Source organism: Coregonus lavaretus (assembly GCF_964263955.1).
Source record: "Coregonus lavaretus genome assembly, chromosome: 1".
NCBI lineage: Eukaryota > Metazoa > Chordata > Actinopteri > Salmoniformes > Salmonidae > Coregonus > Coregonus lavaretus.
Window position 1 is genome coordinate 87,242,695 of NC_139988.1, and position 19,271 is coordinate 87,261,965.

Here is a 19,271-nt window from a genome sequence, read left to right on the forward strand (position 1 = left end):
CACAAATCCCATCTAGTCTAAGAGATTCAGTCCTATCACAAGGTTTCAGATTTCTACAACATCTATTGAAAACCCACTCTGGTCAAATCACAATCATTAATATCTATATAGTTCTATATTGAATAGGTCTCGTCTATGGATATGTATCCTTACTATAATATCCATACCACTCGACCCCCCCCCCCCCCCCCCTCCCCCCCAAAAATAACAACCCTCCAATTTAAAGCACAAAAACAGAAACTTTACCAAAACTTCAAGTACTATTAACAAATCAAAGCAAGTCCACCTGGCAAAATTGTTGGAAAAAAAGATTCCTGTTTTATATAGCTCCCTCCCGTGCTTGCTTTCAAGACCGCGTGAAATAAAATCAATCCCTCCCGTGCTCTCTCTCAAGACCAAGTGAAATTCAATCCCTCCCCCCTCCTTAGCTCTCTTACCTGAAAGAAATAAACCAAAGACCTATCTATCTGTCCCAGTTAGTGCAGGTTTCTGTGTGTGTGTCCCCGAGTTGTGTCAGAGGTCCTGCCTGGCCTAGGGCAGGGTGGTGGAAGAGACACCAGACTACCCAGAGGACAGGCTTCTGTTGTGGGCATCCAGAGCTCCAAGGCCCCGTCTAGATGCATTTATGGAGGAAGACAGAAAGCCACAGTCGTATCCAATCATTCAGGGAAGTGGGATTTTGATCAGGTTGTTCAGGTATCAGAAGCAGCCTCTTCCGGGCCGGAGGCTTTAGGAAGTGTCCAGTTACCCGTTGTTTATATGGTATGTTTACATGGTATGTCAGTCTCACTGAATGAGTGACTGTCCATCAGGGCTCTAGGGTTTAATGTTGTAGCTGCTCAGAAGGGTTCTTCTCCCCTGGATGGTTTTGGGGAGCCCCAAGTAGCACCCCGTCTTGATTTGTGGGGTGAGGGTTTGGGTTTCAGGGCATGTAGTCAATTAGTGTTTTTGTGGTAGCAAGTCACCCAGCAGCATTCTCCCCCGAATGCGATGTTAGAGGCTGTCTTTTCTGGATGAGTTTTTTTTTTTTTTTTAGAGCTCTCCATGCTCCCTGCCCTCTTGCTCTTCTCTTGGTTTAGGGGTGTGTCTTGTCCTAGTTGGGGGTTGTAGGCAGTGTCTCTCTGGATGTTGGATTTTAGGGGGTTCTATTGTCCTGCTCCCCCTACCCTCCCAGGCTTAGCCCCGGTCCCTGTCAACAGGGCTCCTGTTTAATGTAGTAGCTGCCCGAGCCGTTGCTCTCCTGGTCTGAGACACCCTGGGAGAAGGTGAACTCATCCACCTCAGCCTGTTCCTCCTTAGGACGCAACAGAGACTCTGGAGAGAGGGAGAGAGGGAGGGGGAGAGGGAGGGAGGGGGAGAAGGAGGGAGAGAGAGGGAGGGGAGAGAGAGGGGGAGAGAGAGAGGGAGGGGGAGAGAGAGGGGGAGAGAGAGAGGGAGGGGGAGAGAGAGAGAGAGAGAGAGAGAGAGAGAGGGAGGGGGAGAGAGAGCGAGAGAGCGAGAGAGCGAGAGAGAGCGAGAGAGAGCGAGAGAGAGAGAGAGAGAGCGAGAGAGAGAGAGAGAGAGAGAGAGAGAGAGAGAGAGAGAGAGAGAGAGAGAGAGAGAGAGAGCGTTAGCAAAATAGAGGGTTACATAAACCTCAAAATTCGTGGCGAAACCCTGTCCAGCATACCAAGACAGATAATAAATGTTTAACACCAAGACAGAACAAAATAGCTAAAAAAAAAAAAAAAAATTATCCTAGGGGGTAAACAACCAATTTTAGTCACAAAACGCTTTTCAGCACAGGAACAGCTGTCCTTGTTAATACCTAGCCCTCCATACGAGTCTGCAGTTCCTGTAATGCAACCAGACTTCTACAGTATATCATATCACCACCTTTCCTCCTTCCTGCAGATGTCCTGCTCACGTAGTACGCATCATGAGGTGAGAGGAGAAATGGACATTTCTCACATTAATAATTTCACTTCAATAACATGACACAGAAACATGAACTTTCTTTCATGCAGGTGTATCCGACACCGAGCGATCGCACAGCAGGGTCAGCACCTACAGCGGCTGAGGACTGGCCCCTGTTAGCACCCTCTGTCTGTGTGGAGGTCTCAGTGGTTATTTATTGTTAGCGTTACCTGGTTTGTGGGTGTGGTGGTAGTGGTGGTGGGTGCGGGACCGGGGGGCCAGAGTGGGGCCTTGGCTGGAGTAAGGGGGCGGACTCTGTTCTTCCTCCTCCCCTGATAGGCTCCTCCTCCTGCCTGCCTGACTGAAGGGCCGTCGACCAACCGGAACCTTCCGCTCTAGACACCAAGTCATACTCAGGTAAGCTACCAAGGGTGTTTTCAGATGGCTAGCGCTCCCAACAGTGTAGATTTGAATGTTCGGTTGCATAGTGTTACTTTATATGTATTTTGAATAATCAAATAAATGCATTAACTTATTCATTCATTAATTATAGATCATATTGTGTGTGTATATAAGGTAAATGGCCTAATTGCATGCTTTAATGAAATTATATAGCATGCACATATTCAAGTTCTTTCATTCTGTTTAAATAAAATATTTCAAAAACACCAATCATCACCAGCCCCCAATTAATTGTTACGTTTCAAACGGTTCAGAAGAATGACCTCTGATCCATTGTGAAATGTTCTGAAACATATTCTGAATACACCCCAGGTAAGCTACCAGGTAAGCCAGACTCAAGTAAACCGCTAGCGTTGCTGTGTGCCCACGTGTCTGCACATAGCCCTGCTAAACCACTCCCTAAGACGTGGAACAAGCTGTTTGGAACATAGAAGTAGAAAGAGGTCTCTAGATGGATACAACCAGTTTTAGCATGGACATTGCCATCGAGGGCTTCCACCATTTCAAAGTGGTCAACTGGGTGGGGGTTCCTATGGGTTGGGAGTGATCAGCCAAAGATCAGAGCATCGTCTTCTTCAAATTGGGTTGCCTATGGTTTGTAAAAAAAATTTTAAAAATGTATTTAAGCTATATCACCGCCATTTAGTGGCCACAAATGAATAACACACAAGATTTGGTTCAGGACTCCAGCACGGCAGGTGGCGATAAATCACCAATACTATCTTTATGCTTTTTCAAACACAACAGAAGAAGAAAATGTACTACTTTAAAATGGAGATGACCTCAATGGTGCTGCCCATGCTGTCACAGACACTATAATGGCTCAGATACAAAGACAGTCCTCTTTTTATCTCTATGGTTTGGATCATCACACCTGGTGTTACAACACCCTCGCCACCTTTTTGGCACTCACCCAGAGTACCACAGCTTCCTGTCATGGGACTCATGCCAACCAATCAGATCCCAAGGAACAGACAAGAAAGAAAAAACGAAACAATAAGAGAAATGCTAGGCAAGATAGATTTCCCCCCACCAGAGTGTGGACCAGTGGAGGCTGGTGGGAGGAGCTATAGGAGGACAGGCTCATTGTAATGCCTGGAATGGAATCAATGGAACGGTATCAAACATATGGAAACCACATGTTAGACTCAGTTCCATTGAATCCATTCCAGCCATTACAATGTGCCCATCCTCCTATTGCTCCTCCCACCAGCCTCCACTGGTGTGGACCAATGAAAGGAGAAAAAGAGGAAAGGGTGGAAACGACTGATGATGGAAGAGAAGAGAACTCACTTTTCTTTTGTCCTTTGTACTGTTGGGCTTTCTTCTTGTGCTTAGGTACAGCTGCTGCGATTTCTCTGGCCACTGAAATGACATAAAATAGGAGGTTAAAAAAACAGTGGCGTATTGTTTTACACAAATGTACATTTCTGCCTGTTAGTTTGGGACTCCAATCGCACGTTATCAAGTAAATGGTCACGTATAGCTGGAACCTAATCAAATCCATCAATGAGAGCCTAAGGGTAGTTGTTTGGTTTATGATTGTGCATGTTAGTGTGTTATATTTGGGTAGAACTGTGGTGTTTGATCTCACTCTGTGCAGCAGGGGGCTGTAGCTGGTAGCCGGTTAGCTGACACCAGCCCACGGGGTAGAGGTCAGGTGACTGACAGTCCACCCATTGGTCGTACTCGTCCTCCCAGCCGTCAAAGTGGATGCGCAACAGGCGGTGGACGATCCGAGTCACCGTGGCAACACACACCAGCCTGGGCTCCATCAGGTCCACGGCCTCCAGCTTCATGCCCTGACGGAACCCGTGGTTTGGAACATCCTGGGCAGGGGCAACAAGATGGTGGAGGCAAAGAGAAGAGACATTTTTATGTTCATGGTCAATACAGTCTTTTTTCTATTACAATTTTCTTACATCAAACATGTATGTAAGCGAAACATATCAAAATAATTTGCCTTGTAGGTAACGCCTGCTTGTAGTCGTTTTTATTTGATCATAGAAGAACAAAAAGTATGTTGGCATGGCTTTGTCATCACACAGAACTACAGGACCGCGCTTAACAACAAAACAACACAGCCACGATGTCAGGAACCAGTCCTACCTTGTTAAAGAGCTTCACAGGAGCAGCTATTGAACTCGTTTCTCTGAGGTAGTCAAACCATTTAAATGGCAGTTTAGTGTACCCTGTGGGGCAGAGTCAGTGGTAAGGCTGTGTTAACACATAACCCTTGACCAGAGAGGCCAAAGAGGAGAGAGAAAGAAAGAAAGAAAAAGAAAGAAAACAACCTTCAACAATTGGGACAAAGAGATACTATCTCAATGAGACTATCCTTAATTAAATAAACAATGGTTGAAAATATATAAATCACCCTGAGTGAGGGAATGTTGTAGTCTGGAAAAGAAGGAAAAGAAAGAGAGGGTTAGAAGTGTACCTCTAGGGGGCGTGAGTTCAATGTTGTTGATTTCACAGAAGCCGGCAGGGAAGATGGAGGGAGAGGTGGAGTGGTAGCAGAACCAGTCTGAGCCGTCCGCCACCTCCGACCCATCGACGCCGATCATGAGGTACCCGTCTGCCAACACCTGGAACACACAGCAAAGACCAATACAACATGTATACAACTCAAAACCTTAACAGGAAGTAAGAAGAGGGAAACCCCAATCCAGGGGAGCCAACAGTAGAGTAGTATGACCCTTGAATGTTCCCATGGTAACAACCCAAACTGTTGCCATGCCTTTCTTACAGTGGCTACACCTATAGCTGAGAGGTCAGACAGTTACCTTCCTTACAGTGGCTACACTTATAGCTGAGAGGTTTAGAGGGTCGATGGCCTCTAGTTTCATCCTGTCCTTGAACCATTCACCACTCTGGTCCACGTCTTTCACCTGAGGAGGCATCACAGACACATTCATTATTCTGGATCCATACATTGGAAAATATCAATACAAACCACAGAGGTACAAAGACTTGGGGCATTGTAAACACGTGGTGTATTATATTACCTTGGCAAACAGCTGGGCAGGGGCGTCCATCTGACCATCGATTTTCTTTGACACATCTGGGAAACAAACATTGTCACCAGAGTCCGAAAACAAACACATTGGACTATCTAACTACCTAGGCCTAACTCACTAACAAAATGAACTATCCAAACCAACTAACTTGACTGACCGGATCGTTTGAAGCGGTGTCCGATACTCCGGGACCATCCGATGGAGTGTATGAGCGGGGAGTACATGTGACACCAGAAGTCGTCGGAGCCGTCGAAGCTCTCCTCGTAGACGAGCCTCAGCCGCCCCCCGATCACCTGCTCCACCAGAGCCACCCGCGTCCGGCACAGGTGGCTCTTATCCACCACCTCCACACGCATCAGCTTCTTAAAGGGGAACTGCATGTTCTCATGGACCTGGGTAGAGAGGGGGGAAATGGAAGGAAGTGCTAAGAGTGGGTGCTTTTAGAGATCTAGGTGGAGTTTTAGCTTTCATCCTTACCAGTGTTTACCTCTGCGGCTCAAAATTATGAAATCTTACCTTGGTGGCAAAGTCTGATGGCAGTGTTTTGGCTCCAGTGAGTCGCTTCACAAGAAAAGCTTTCCAGTTAGAGTACTTCTGCTGTATCGCTGAGAGAGAACACAAAACATAATCCACCATCAGTCCATCTTCTGTTAAGCTCAAAGGCATGTTAAAAAGAAAGCGTATTACTATGATCAACATTATGATTATTGAGTGATGTTTACATTTGGGAGGTACGAGGGGTTTCCCGCTGGATGCGCACCACCCTACGTGGTGAATCTCGGGAACACAGAGGTTACACCAGAAATCCCTGCTGGTGTCGTTGTCAAAACCCTCGTATCGCAGCAGAGCCTTGAACCCTGGGGAAGAGAACAGAGACCATTCATGGGACGTCTTTACAACCCTATTACTGCACATTCTTCTAAGAGAAATAAGAATAGTCTTAGTAAAACACAACACTTCTAAAAATGTTAAGAATTGTTTGGTCACAAGGATAAAATCCTCCAAGTGGTTAGATGTGTTCTTACCTGACAGTTTGACAATCCCTGCTATCCAGTAGACATTAGTAGAGAGGTTAGTATCGGAGTTGAGCACCTCCACCCTCACTCCTTCAGCTAGGTCTCCCCAGCACGTACCCATAGGGACCTGAGACACCGAGGAATATCGAAATGTAACATGAGTTCATATTATATCCCACAAGGTACAATTGTGTTGATCAAAACAGGGTGGATTTACAGATGTATAACCTTAGCATCTGCAATAGACTTCAATACAGGACCATTTGAATGCGTGGCTGTTGTTTAAACATACGTGCTTGAAGCAGCTGACTGGTGCTCCGACCAGGTTATTGCTACAGATGTATCGCCCCCAGTCAAAGCCTTCAACAGGAACCACTGTAGGGGAGACGGGACAAGGTCAACATCACGTTCACTATACTGGGTCAGGAAAATACAGAGAATGTGTGTTCTTATGACTAAAACGACCTTCCATTCAAGGCCATTCTTCTGCATAACAACAATGTGAGAGATTGTATGTTCTGTCTATAATATAATACATGTCATCTTGTAGATGCTTTTATCCTTAAGCGACTTAGTCATGCACGCATACATTTTTCATATAATAATAAACCCACTATCCTGCCGTTGAAGCGCCATGCTCTACCAACTGAGCTACAGGTGGACTCGCCTGCTTTTGACTTCGCCTGGTTCTGTTGTTGTTGACTTGCTTGGTACTGGGCGTAAGCTGCCAACTTCGCCATGAGAGGCTGCTTCTGTAAGACTTTGGCCTTTTTCGTAGGCGGTTTACCCTTCGGTAAAAAACACAACACATTGACAGTGAGATTAGGTTAAAGAAACAAAATAAGAACATATGTCCGCACTTTTGACCGTTTATGTTCTCTCGTAGTTACAATTCTACCCTCTGGCTACAACGAATAAAATAAAGAACATAGTAGGGGCAAAATTGCTCGTCCTAATATTTATATGTTTCTTAATTCCATTCTTTTACTTTTAGATTTGTGTGTATTGTTAGATACTACTGCACTGTTGCTAAATATGTGTATGTGACCAATAAAATGAGATTTGGTTACCTGGAGTCTAGCCAAGATGCTGGCTTTTTTCGAGTTGGAGGAGTAACTTCTAGAGCAGGAGACGCTGCAGAAGCGTTTGGTTTTAGAGTAGAAGGCATCTCGCACACCAACCATCCCACACATCTCACAGGTGGCTGGAGAACAAGGCAACACATAAACATTTCCCCGAAACTCAGAATAAAGCAGGAAAGTAAGAAAATCACTCAAAGTAATGTATTTTTCTTTCAGACGTTATTTTTCTCAAATATATTGTACGAAATTACGGGATAACTATGACAGTTTCAGGCCGAGATCCATGTCAATCACAGGCAGCCGCTTAATTCACACACTCCACCCTCTTCCACGCTCAATCCCCAACCGGCTTTGTGCGATCACCCCAGAGACACTGACTGACCATTAGAGATTCTTAACTGATTTATATCTATAGATTCTATATCCATATTTCTCTGTACTGACCCATGCCGGTCTTGCCGTCGGGATAGGTGTAGACCTGTCCATTGTTCTTGATGATGGGCAGGCTGGCGGGGATGGAGGGCACCTCGTCCTCACTGTCTTCAGAGCTGGAGCTACTTGTGCTCTCCTCACTGCAGCTGTCGTACCGGTCAAACATCCCGAACGAGTCCTGACGCTTACGCTCCGAACGCGGGGTGCGCTCAGCCTGGAAGGAGCAGAGAGAGGGAGTGAATGACACCAATTGTACAGTGAGAGGGAAGGTGGGTGAGTGAGCATATAATGCTGAGCTAGATCTTGATGAAGAGGTATATAATTCATTACTGTGACTTCTGTTTTTCTTTCAACAAGTGAGTAATCATAACTTCAGTCACCACGTTTTATTATGGCATATTAGTCAAAATAGAAGATCTTGGAAACTGAGTATGGTAGACAATGTGATACAACAGTCACACTGATGTGACAGATATAACTACCATGGCAAAGCATATGTACATGGCTACAGACAATGAGATGAGAAACATCCATACCAATTAAATTACTAGCATCGGATAACAAAATTTAACTGAGCAATAACTGAGTCTTACATAGTATATATATATATATATACACATGCATAATACCAGTTCCCTTGCTATACAACCACAAAGCCTTCTAAGAGTATTTATTTATTTACCACCTCTGCATATGATAGTAGCTGGTAGCTAACGCTAGCTTGCTAGTTAGCCGTCTGGAGAAACACCTCCAGCTAAACGATCCTTTCTCCATAATCTCATTCGCACTAACGTTACTGGCTAGCTAGCTATTTATAATGTGATCGCTAACACACTTAGCTAGCTAACGTTGTTAAAACGGATTGTGCAGAATGAATGTGAAAGAGCTGGGCTGGGCCTTAGCTAGCAAACCTGTTATTCCAGTTCTAGCGTTAGTTAGGCTAGCTGACCTAGCATAGCTAGCTAACGTTAGTTACGAGACACCGCTTGCAATAAATTATTTAAATAAACGAGTAGCCCTTTAGCATGTAAAAACCGAATAAAGCATCCACATATTCACTTTCCAATAAAATAATGGCTGTTGGATATTGCTATTTTGTAGTTTCGGGAATTTAATCAGCTGTTACTACAATCCGAAAACGAAGGGGGGGGGGCGCTAGCTAGCTAAACCTAAGGTTAGCTAGCTTGCTACACAACAAATCGGAAGCGGACGTTCCATATCGGGAATATTAACTCACCAAATCCCTTGTGTTCTCCATCAGCCCTTCATATAGTTAGTATGTTATTGTCTCAATTATAATAGTAACCCCCCCCAAAGAAGGGGGTTTATTAGCTTGAGAAAGCTAAACTCAGAGCACCGAAAGGAACTCAAGCAGGATATCAACAAAAATACAATGTATCAAATGCGCATGCGCGACCGTAACCCACATCGCTGTGATTGGTCAGTGCTGAACGACAAGACGCAGAAACAAAACATTGTGTGTAAATAGTTTACCCTGCTTTAAATGGATTACTAAATTACCACAATTTTCGATCGTAAAAGTACAAATCGAAGTGAACTGGCAAAAGGTTCAGATTCAATATACTGTAAAAGGCATTTGTAGAGTGAAACAGACAACGCACAGCTATTCTTTGAAATTAAATCAGCAAAGCATTCTCACATTTAAATATTTAAGTGTAATATATCTTTATTCTTACAACATAAACATCTGAAGCACAACATTACAGAGGCTTAGATTTTAATTTACAGATAGAACATAACCAAACATCAGCCACAATCACCTTCTAATATACGGCTCCAATGGCTCATATCACAGTGCTTTATTCATTTAAACAATACTGGCATTCGGTGTCTTTCTCTTCTCCTCAGAAACTTTAAAATAAAAACACATAGCAGCACAAGGCATAACATAACTGCATGAAAGGCGTAAGGGAATAATCTAAATCAACCCATTTGGGGAGAGACAACAGTACAACGAAATTGGCTGGGAAAACTGCTGCACAGTCTGCATTCCAAATCGACCTCTAACCCTTCCTGCAGATCTGTAATGATCGGATAGGTTCAGGCCATATGGAAAGTGGTTCACCTTGCCCACTGAGGTTTCTTCAAATTGTTTCAGATACACAGAAAACGCCACGAGGATGGGGCTAATGGTCGATTTGGGATTCAGCATTAGTCAAGTAAGGCTTCTTGAAGAGGGTGGTGGGGAGGTGTCCACTTCATAACATGGAGTTGATGCAGAGAGTGGATGGTCAGTGCTGAAATAAATCTAAGGTGAGAGGAAAAGAGAAAATCCAATGTTAGTGCAAGACAAATCCCACTACACACCTCCAATATCAATAAAGATCTGTTAACATAGTAAATTGTTTTGAATTTGTATCCATTCATCATAAATAAAAAATAAAATACATTGATAAATTACTTCAGTGCATATGTAACAAGAACATTCCACACTACAAAAACCAGGGAAGGGTATATACGGAACTTGACATGTCTGTCTCTTCGGTCTCAGACGAACTCGTCCTCTAGAACATCATCAACGCTTCCTGAGATTGAGGCCACTTCTGAAACACAAAAATATACAAACACGCATTAGGTTAACTATTAAGCAGTCATTCTGGTTTCAAATTCAAGCCTCAAGTCAGAAACTATCACGGAAAACAGCATTCGAGTTTGTGTAAACCATCCACTTAATTTGATTCAACACCACATCTCAGTGAATTGTCCAGACAGTGTTCAGTGCCACCCCTGACAAATGACAGGAAGCGCATTGGTGATTCAGAGGAGTGACGAAGGCCCAAAGACACACAATAGCCATGTGACAAACCAATCCTCGTTGTGAACAGTGGAGTCCCTCTGAAATTCAGCTTTACCTCTGTTTGGGATAGACTTCTTCATAGGTCATAATTCCCGAGGGCTTGCTCTCCAGTCATCTGCTTCAGTGCAGTTGGGCTCTTCATTGAATTTCTCTGTGGTTTGCAGACCACTCCTCTGATGCGGTGGCAGCTCTGCAATACCCAATCTTTCACGCTCTGTCCCAACCTCCTCTGGTGAATGGAATCCCACTGAAGGTTCTGTCCTCTGTTCAGACCCTGCCTCCTTCCCAAACGGACTCTTCACTTCCTTCATCTTGTGTTCGTCCAGTCTGTTTCTCTGTTCCTCAGTCTCCTCATCCATTCCAGCTTGGCTTTCCAGGGTATTCACCAGGTCCATTGCCTCATCAGAGAAGTGGAGTGGCTGGCTTCTTGCTTGTCTCTTTCTCTGGGAGTCTTGTCTGTTGCCACCATCATCCTTCGGGCAGGATACAGCCTGACCCTTCTCCCAAGCAGGCTCCACTGACCCCATATAGATAATATCACTCCCACTGCTGCTACACCCACTGAAACTACTACTGCCAACCACAACCACACTAGGCATTTCAGTGCCACCACCACCACGCCTGACCTCTCCCAGACACGCCTGCTTCTGTGTGGGGGAGGTAGGAGTCAAACCGATGCTGATGGCTCCCTCACCGCTACGCTCCTCGTCCGCTTCCTCCTCCAGACTGTCACCTCTATTCGACGACCAAGTTGAGTTTCCCCCAGTCGTCTCCACTTCTCCAGAAGACGAGGTTACGTCACATTCCTCATCCCCATCATAACTGGACCCCTCCAGGAAGACATTGTCACTCAGCGTAACCGAACCCAGCGCAGAGGTCACGACCTCCAGAGGCGACGAGGAAGTAGACGATGAGGTGGTACAGGAGGACACAGGAAGTGTGTGTGTGAGCTGCAGCTGGGGCACCGAGAAGCTGTAGAGGTTGGTGGTTCGGTTGAGCGTGTGATAGCGCTGGCCCGGGACCTGGTGGTCTGGGGAGAGGGGGTGTTCAGAGGGGCTGGGGGACTCCAGGATGTGGGAGACCAGGTCCACCAGGGCTCGCTGGGCTGGGGTGGAGTGGGTCAGCCCAAAGCCAAACCCAGACGAGGGGCTGTCGTCAACGTCAGCCCGCTGCAGCTCCAGAGAACTCAGAGAGCCTGAGGATGATGGTGTGACCAGGCCTAATACCCACTCTTCATTCTGATGGTCTGTACCTTAAGATGCGCCGCCAAAAGGAGTTAGTCATACAGCAGCTAGAGGAAACACCTGGGGACAACTGTTTGATTTTCTAGGGTCATGTTCAATAGAGCATAAATGTGAGAAAATGTATTGAAAAGGAAAAATGAAAGTAAGTTATTTCATTCATTCAGGTATGCCTGATGAAGACCTAAGGGTGGAAACATTGTTATAAATAAAGATCACCTGGGAGCATGAGCAGCGTTTTCCTTTCTGTTTTTCACTCATTTAGGTAGAACATAATCCATTCTTCCATTTCAAAAAATATTGTCGATTTCCCTAATGAAGGGAACCCTCAGTGTAAACTCACCTGATAAGCTGATGCAGGACATGCTTAGCTCCGAGGTGGCTCCCGTCACATCATCCTAAAGGAACACAGACAGTTACAAGTCATATATAGTTATATACTTGAAATCGTCATCTGTAATTGATGGTCCCTCTCCTCTTCCTGGGGTATTTACCAGCATCCTCTGTAGCGTTCCAGGGTCGTCCCTGTCGCCACTCCCGTTCCCATTATCCTGGCTAAGCACAGCATGGCCCAGACTCACCAACACATCACCTATATCCACAGCCTGACAGAGAGAGATCAGTCAGACACATAGGAGGAGAAAAAAATTATCACACACAGAGAGAGAGACTGGGCCTGTAAGACCCTGCAAGAGAGAGAGCGTGTGAGTGAATGCGTAAGAGATAGGCGAGAGCCTTTTCCCATCCCAGTACGGACCTTGCCCTCTGTGTTGTCGTAAAGCTGTACACTAGGCCAGGAGGAGACCTCAGAGTGGGTGTAGCTGCACAGTTTGGCCAGCAGGGGTCTCCACTCGGCAACATACGTCAGGCGGTCAAAGTCGTCCAGGGCTTCGTCGCTCCACACCTCGCCTGCCGGGTTGACTCCAGCTAAGCTGCACTCGATGGCTTGGAATGGTAGGCTGAGGAAGTCACTCCTAAAAAAAGGGGCATGAGAAAAGACAAGACCTAACATTAGCCAAATAGCTAAGAACCATTAGAGAACGCTTCATCTACTATTATTACGTTCTAAATACAACGAGGAGTGCTGGACTGTATTGTCCTGCTCTTTCTGACCCCTAACCGCATAACCCCGACCTCTCACCTCATACTCCGTAGACTGTCCCTGGGTAGTTCTCCATTGTCTCCAAAGTCAACATAATAGAGGTCCACCAAGCCAGAGCCCATCACCCCCAGGACCCTCGCCCTGTTCCAGGTGCCATAGTCCCGGTACGGAGCAGCCACGATGTCCCCCACCACGATGGTCTCCACTCGCTGCTCCTGGCAGAGTCACAACAAGGGGCTCAACACTACAGACAATCCTATAGAAACAGTGTAAAAAAGACACTTTTCTCTGCAACGTAGAATAAAATGATAGGCAGCTCTAGACACCATTCTATTTCAATGGTTTATCGTAGGTGGAATCTAGACAGTTGTGTTCATTAGGGCACGCAACGGAAATCAAAAATGTGCGTGTCTTATTGGGCAAGACAAAAGAGTCCCTTCCAGTTTCAGTCAGATTTTACCTGTTTGGTGTCTAAAGAAGACAAGCAATGTATGACTGACCTGCAGGGTTCCGTTGCTATAGAAGCGGCTCATCTCTGCAGTAAGTTTGTCCAGCTGGAGGGAGCGGACCCCCAGGATCTGGATCCAGAAGTGGTGGGGGTTCTCTGATGCGGACACATACACCTCCAGGTGCTCATCTGGCTGGAAGCTCAGGTCTGGACTGGGGACTGGACAAGAGAACAGGAGATATATTTGAGAGAAAATATGAACATGCACACCATTGCAGTGTGTCTCTATGTGTTGCAGAGAATAGGAAAAGTCATTCCGTAATCAATGATTTAGGAAATTAGCAGTGTCAACGGGAGAGCACCTGTATTCATCTCAGTATTGTACAGCCAATTTCAAAATGGGTACAACTATCCAAAAAGTCAGTCAGAACATCAAAACTTACTTTCAAATTTGGAAACCTCTGATAGGGAGTCAGGCGACACAATATCCTCATCCTCCTCCTCCTCCTCTCGTGCCTCTCTAGCCAGCTGTACCTCCTCTCCTGTAGCGTGGCCAGGGTCTCCCACGGCAGTCTGGACACCGTTAGCATGGACTAGCCGCCCTTCCTCCACCCGGAGAGACAGTGGAGCCTCCTCTGGCTTCAGCTCCTGTGTGAGTTTGATCTCAGTGACCTCTGAACTTTGTAGTGACAGTAGAGTCCATACAGCCAGATGCTCTAATATATCCCTATATAGGTTAACCATTAAAAGGCATGTGTTGGAGCATCAGTGTTTATGGGCCACTACATGACTACTATAGCAGGACTTCTGCAGTCCAGAAAAGTGATGTTTGACCTTTGTTTACCTCTGACCTTTGACCCTGGGGCTCGAAGGTTCTTCGTTTCTGGCGCAGGGCGGAGGACTGGGTAATCCTCCTCCTCACCGCCTCGTCCTCGAATACCTTTTCCAGGATCAACTCCTGCAGGAAGAATAAACATGACATTGTTTAAGTGTTAAGTACATGAGTAAAGGTACACCAGTAAGGCATCCCATAGCTGGCTATAACACTGCAGCAGATAAGTATTCTTGTCCTCACCTTGGCCTGTCTGACCTCCAGTCTTGTCCCCGTGACTGACACCTTGCCCTTCTCCTCTAGGCCCCGCCCCCTCTCCCTGGGACACACGACTCTGGCGCCTGTTGTCCTGGTGATGAGCTTCAGAGACTCCCCTCCACGTCCTGAAGCACACAGCAATATAATTAAATCAATCATTCATACAATTTATATCTATCAAAAGGTGAGAAATGGAACATAAGTCTTTTGAAACTACAGTCACTTTTTTTGAACTGACAAGAAGAAAATCCTCTCCCTTTACCTATGATGCGTCCGAAGGCAGTCTGGGGCACCTCCATGACGTCAGTGGTGGTCTCACAGTCTGTGGCCAGGTTCTCCAGAGCACACTTGGCCAGCAGCACCTGCTGAGGTGAGCCCTGCAGCAGGAAACACACTGTCGTCTGGGAACTCTGCTCCCCCTCCCCTGCCTGCGAAGACTCAGAGAGCACCCTCACGTGGGCTCCGGACTTTTGCATCACCTGGATGAAGGGAGAAAGAGGGACAGGTGAGAAACTGAAGAGGGGGAAGAAAAAAAATCCTCCACAGTGTTTCACGCAAAGCCTGACAACATTAAATAGTAAGACAACAGGCCAGACTCGGTAGTTGGACACTGACCAGGTCCAGGAAGGAGGTCTGGTACTTGGTAATGTTCCTGTACACGTCCAGAGGTACTGACATCCTGGACTGTTCTGTGTTGGCCATCGGCGCTATAAATGAAAACACACACCACTTCCGTAATCCATACTGTAACAGGGAGGGATAGTGGGTCATCTAGTAGCAACGACACAGGAGACTCACAGCTGGTGCTTCTGATTTGTCGGTAGACGATGTATCCCACCGTCGCGCCTACAGACAGCCCCGCTGCCAGAGCCACCATTTTCCCAGAGCTCAGGGAGCTCTTAGGCCCATCCCTCACTGCCTCCATCACACGACGCGTGCCCAGGGAGACACTCCACCTACACAACGGATCTTACATCAGACACCACCTTGACAAGTACAACACTTCATTATTCAGACTACCTAGACAGGCACAACATCAGATTCCACCTGAAAAAGGTAAAACACGTGTTGGATATCCTCCTGACAGTGGCACCCATTCCTACATGACACATTTGTTGTTGGAAACTGCACAACCTGAAAGCTCCACAGAAGCCATGCAGTGAAAATGTGAGCGCACAAGCCAGTTGGCTAAAAGATTCTTACCGTTGAAATTAGTTAAATAAAGTTGTTCTTCCAAAGCAAGAGACCAGGGAATAACACTCTTTTCCTCAACGTCTATACCGTCAAGAGAGGAATGTGAAGCTATGGCCCCACTAATCTGATCCCCGATGTAGGCTACTGCATTATTTCAGCTCAAACCAAAACACACAATAGTAACCTATGTGATTAGCTGCTGAGCACAAACACAAAGCACTGTTCAGCCTAGGGCAGAGAGCATAACTGCCTTTGCCTCAGCCCAGAGTGGGGGGGCTGCGGAGAAAAGCTAGCGCAGACGTGCCATTAGCGGCGCAACAACAAACACCACAGTTGGGCCAGGTCAAGTCCTACCATTAATGTTATTTGCTGCTTATGATGGAATAGACTTTACTGTAGAACTGTAAGTTTGGGGCATATGTAACCCAACAGCTTGGTGTATTATGCCCACTCAGGCCTGAGGCAGCTATAGCGGTCACACCATGCAGACTGAGGCGTGTGTGTTGGTCTCACTGTGACAGGATGGCCCGGGGGCTGTAGTTGAGGAACACCTGGGACTGAGAGATCCCCAGGTTCCCCACGTCCATCTTGGCAACCCAAACAATGTCACTCCTCTAGAATTTGGGCTCTTTTGTGTTCACCAACCAGGAGAATTGACAGACAGGTAAAGAGAGGTTATGAGTGAGTAGCTCATTTTACAGCAAATGAAAGAATGGATTTGGCACCGTCTAGAGACGTAGATACCTGCTTGCAACTGTGGAAAGGACCAAGTTTGATCATATGCTCATGCTGAGCTGGACCATCGGTTCAAATTTGGCTGAATGTCAGTGACCCTGTTGTATGCAGGAAGCTAGCTTGCCTAATAAAATTACCAGACTGCTGGTAATTATTGGTATATTGTCTGAAACAAAGCACCTACAATCCAGAACGTTGAAGGAAATGACATTTGAACTTACTCCACTGGTTCTCTGTAGGGTTGGTCGTTCAGCTGGTCGAAATCTGAGAATATCCACAGGAAATTATTATTTACCCAACTTTTTAGAGCACATTTTTACATTTTAGTCATTTAGCAGACACTCTTATCCAGAGCGACTTACAGTTAGTGAGTGCATACATTTTTCACACTGACCCCCGTGCGAAACGAACCCACAACCCTGGCGTTGCAAGCGCCATGCTCTACCAACTGAGCAACAGGAGGGCCTGTACTGCTGTTGAAATGTCCATCACCTGACATGTGCAATACCATGTACACACCTGCAACACTTATTTTAGTATGCCTCACCTGTATGTGCTTCAAACTTGTGCACGTGCATTAGGTCATGAGCAAACATATTGATCGCCACACAGAGACCCGCATATTGAAGTCAGGCCGACCCCACGGACAATCTGCAGAGTATGTTCAAATATAATTTTATTCAGACTTAAAGAAAAATAACTAAAACGTACCTTGTCTATGTACATGTGCGTGGCTATGCTGTACAGGCAATGGAAAGCATCGCCACAACCGGGACTAGGTAGGTATACCACGGCAGCGATTAATCTGTAGTACTCAAATGTACTGCGTCGTTTAAGACAATTAGCTAGCCTCTTCGCTCCGGAGACCACAAGCGAAGAGGCTAGCGTAGAGAAACCGGTTTTCAACCAGGACGTTCAAAATAAGCAAACATTCTTGACATTTCCTTTGAGACATATGGTCAAGTTACATGCGGATGTGCTACGTAACCTTGAGATGCAACGATGTATTTGCTTTAAGGCGGAAGTCATTCATTGTCAATGGAGAAGTCCGCACTAGGCTGCGGTGCGTTCTGTGTACCACATGCGTTCAATATTTAAAACTCGTGCGTTGCTTTACGGTGTGGTGGTACAAACGGAAATACACAGACTCCAACTAGCTAGCTTTTAACTAGTTGAAACGCGAAACACATGTGCGACAAGTACGGAAAATGCGGACTAGACATCCCGCAAAACAAAACGCATATGCATCTGGTGAACATCGGGCAGTGACAGTTTAGAAAGCAGTGCACCGACGTTCGCTAGCTATAACGTTAGCTAGCTTCTGCGATTGGTGGTTGCCTTGAGATAGCGAACTGGCTTGCTAAACGGTTACGGACTCTGACAAGACATCATTTCCATTGTGCATGTTTTCGTAAATGACAATGATGCAGTTTTCATTATCAGCAATCTAGTCACGACACCGGGTAACAGGCTCGAGAGACCTTTCAGGTGCACGATCTTGTTCGCTCGCTCAGAATGAGGTCCCAAGTCATTTGGTACAAGCGGAGTCGCCGTGACATTGTCTAGCAGCCCTCGCCATGTCAAACATGATCATCAATGTCAAATACATTAAAAGCAATCCAAAAGAGTGTTAGTTATCGTTGACACTTACAAAAACACCTTCTCTCACCGTTTGACCGCCCTGCAAAAAAAATCTTCCCCGTTCCAAATCGACGGACGTAAGTAATGTTCTTTCAACGCAAACTCAATGCTTTTGACTGGTTGGTTAAGAATCTGAATACTGGTGATTTCAGCCAATCACAGCCGAGGTTCTCGGTTTATCAGGCTTTGGGGGAAGAGCTGCGGCCTAAAATACCCCCAAACCAATCAGATTGTCGAATTGTCCTCAAGAACGTGAATTGATGTTGCAGAAAAACCAATGAAATATCTTGTAAATACTGCGCACACTGTTGCACGTGTACAGTCAGTTCCAAAATTATTGCCAACCTTGATAAAGATGAGCAAAAAAGAGCGTATTAAATAACACAAATACTGAGCTATATTGTATGCAAAAAAAAAAGTGCAAATTATATTATTTTATACTAATACAATTGCTCAGATAGATTTTGTTTAACAAGTAATATTTATTTCTTCTCAAATAGGTGTCAAAATTGTTTGCACCCCTGTTTTCAATACCTCGCTTTGCGAGAATGCCACTGAGCCTTTTTCTTAAATGTTTTATGGGATTGGAGAACACATTGGGAGATCTTAGACCATTCCTCCTTACAGAATTTTTCCAGATCCTTGATATCCGTCATCTGCTCTTCAATTCAAACCACAAGTTCTCCGGGGTTTAAATCCGGAGACTGAGATGGCCATTGCAAAATGTTGATTTTGTGGTCAATTAATCATTTCTTTGTTGATTTTGATGTGTGCTTGGGGTTATTGTCTTGCTGTAAGATCCACTTGCGGGCAAGTTTCAGCCTCCTGGCAGAGGCAACCGAGGCTAAAATGTCCTGTTACTGGGTAAAGTGCACGAACAAAATCTCTTTCTCTGAGCAATTGTATTAGTATAAAATATAATAAAAACAATTTTTTGCATACAATTTAGCTCAGTATTTGTATTATTTATTTGTCATTTTTATCAAGGGTGCCAATAATTTTGGACCTGACTGTAGGATGATTGGACAGTGATGGCCTTTAATTTTCATCCAATACCTTTAAAATCATGAGGTTTAAAGTTCAATTTGTCATTT

General features: G+C 45.5%; 2 protein-coding genes across 6 annotated transcripts; both read right to left on the reverse strand.

The window, feature by feature from the left end:
- Positions 1-219: 219 nt before the first annotated feature.
- On the reverse strand, positions 220-9,311 carry LOC311137267 (MBT domain-containing protein 1-like). Of its 2 annotated transcripts, XM_084171666.1 has the most exons (17): positions 9,146-9,311; positions 7,921-8,122; positions 7,465-7,598; positions 7,062-7,182; positions 6,687-6,769; positions 6,404-6,521; positions 6,101-6,235; positions 5,895-5,983; positions 5,536-5,770; positions 5,367-5,422; positions 5,145-5,249; positions 4,799-4,946; positions 4,468-4,550; positions 3,953-4,187; positions 3,652-3,723; positions 2,127-2,291; positions 220-1,314 (listed from the first exon to the last, which is right to left on the reverse strand). In XM_084171666.1, exons 1-17 carry the CDS (start codon positions 9,164-9,166, stop codon positions 1,193-1,195), a joined length of 2,124 nt encoding a protein of 707 aa, XP_084027792.1. In that variant the 5' UTR covers positions 9,167-9,311; the 3' UTR covers positions 220-1,192. The 2 variants fall into 2 exon arrangements, with proteins under 2 accessions (XP_084027792.1, XP_084027793.1); XM_084171667.1 differs by lacking the exon at positions 2,127-2,291 and having other exon boundaries at positions 9,146-9,308.
- A 254-nt stretch (positions 9,312-9,565) lies between these two features.
- On the reverse strand, positions 9,566-18,295 carry tdrkh (tudor and KH domain containing). Of its 4 annotated transcripts, none has more exons than XM_084171690.1 (16): positions 18,206-18,285; positions 16,758-16,800; positions 16,315-16,429; positions 15,406-15,563; positions 15,223-15,314; positions 14,870-15,086; positions 14,593-14,732; positions 14,362-14,475; positions 13,961-14,165; positions 13,570-13,736; positions 13,109-13,284; positions 12,725-12,941; positions 12,462-12,572; positions 12,311-12,365; positions 10,394-10,472; positions 9,566-10,177 (listed from the first exon to the last, which is right to left on the reverse strand). In XM_084171690.1, exons 3-15 carry the CDS (start codon positions 16,386-16,388, stop codon positions 10,417-10,419), a joined length of 1,782 nt encoding a protein of 593 aa, XP_084027816.1. In that variant the 5' UTR covers positions 16,389-16,429; positions 16,758-16,800; positions 18,206-18,285; the 3' UTR covers positions 9,566-10,177; positions 10,394-10,416. The 4 variants fall into 4 exon arrangements, with proteins under 4 accessions (XP_084027816.1, XP_084027817.1, XP_084027818.1 ...); XM_084171691.1 differs by having other exon boundaries at positions 18,188-18,247; XM_084171692.1 differs by lacking the exon at positions 16,315-16,429 and having other exon boundaries at positions 18,206-18,295.
- Positions 18,296-19,271: the final 976 nt, after the last annotated feature.

What these genes read in the sequence shown, in the direction of transcription:
- LOC311137267 (XM_084171666.1), bottom strand. Translation starts at nt 9,166, where the DNA reads ATGGAGAACACAAGGGATTTG. An exon ending in CAGTCAGCTGCTTCAAGCAC is followed by an intron (nt 6,522 to 6,686) that starts GTATGTTTAAAC and finishes TCGGTGTCTCAG; the next exon opens with GTCCCTATGGGTACGTGCTG. An exon ending in GTACAAAGGACAAAAGAAAA is followed by an intron (nt 2,292 to 3,651) that starts GTGAGTTCTCTT and finishes CTTGGTGTCTAG; the next exon opens with AGCGGAAGGTTCCGGTTGGT.
- tdrkh (XM_084171690.1), bottom strand. Translation starts at nt 16,388, where the DNA reads ATGGACGTGGGGAACCTGGGGATCTCTCAGTCCCAGGTGTTCCTCAAC. An exon ending in GACAGTCTACGGAGTATGAG is followed by an intron (nt 12,942 to 13,108) that starts GTGAGAGGTCGG and finishes CCCTTTTTTTAG; the next exon opens with GAGTGACTTCCTCAGCCTAC. An exon ending in ACGACAACACAGAGGGCAAG is followed by an intron (nt 12,573 to 12,724) that starts GTCCGTACTGGG and finishes TCTCTCTGTCAG; the next exon opens with GCTGTGGATATAGGTGATGT.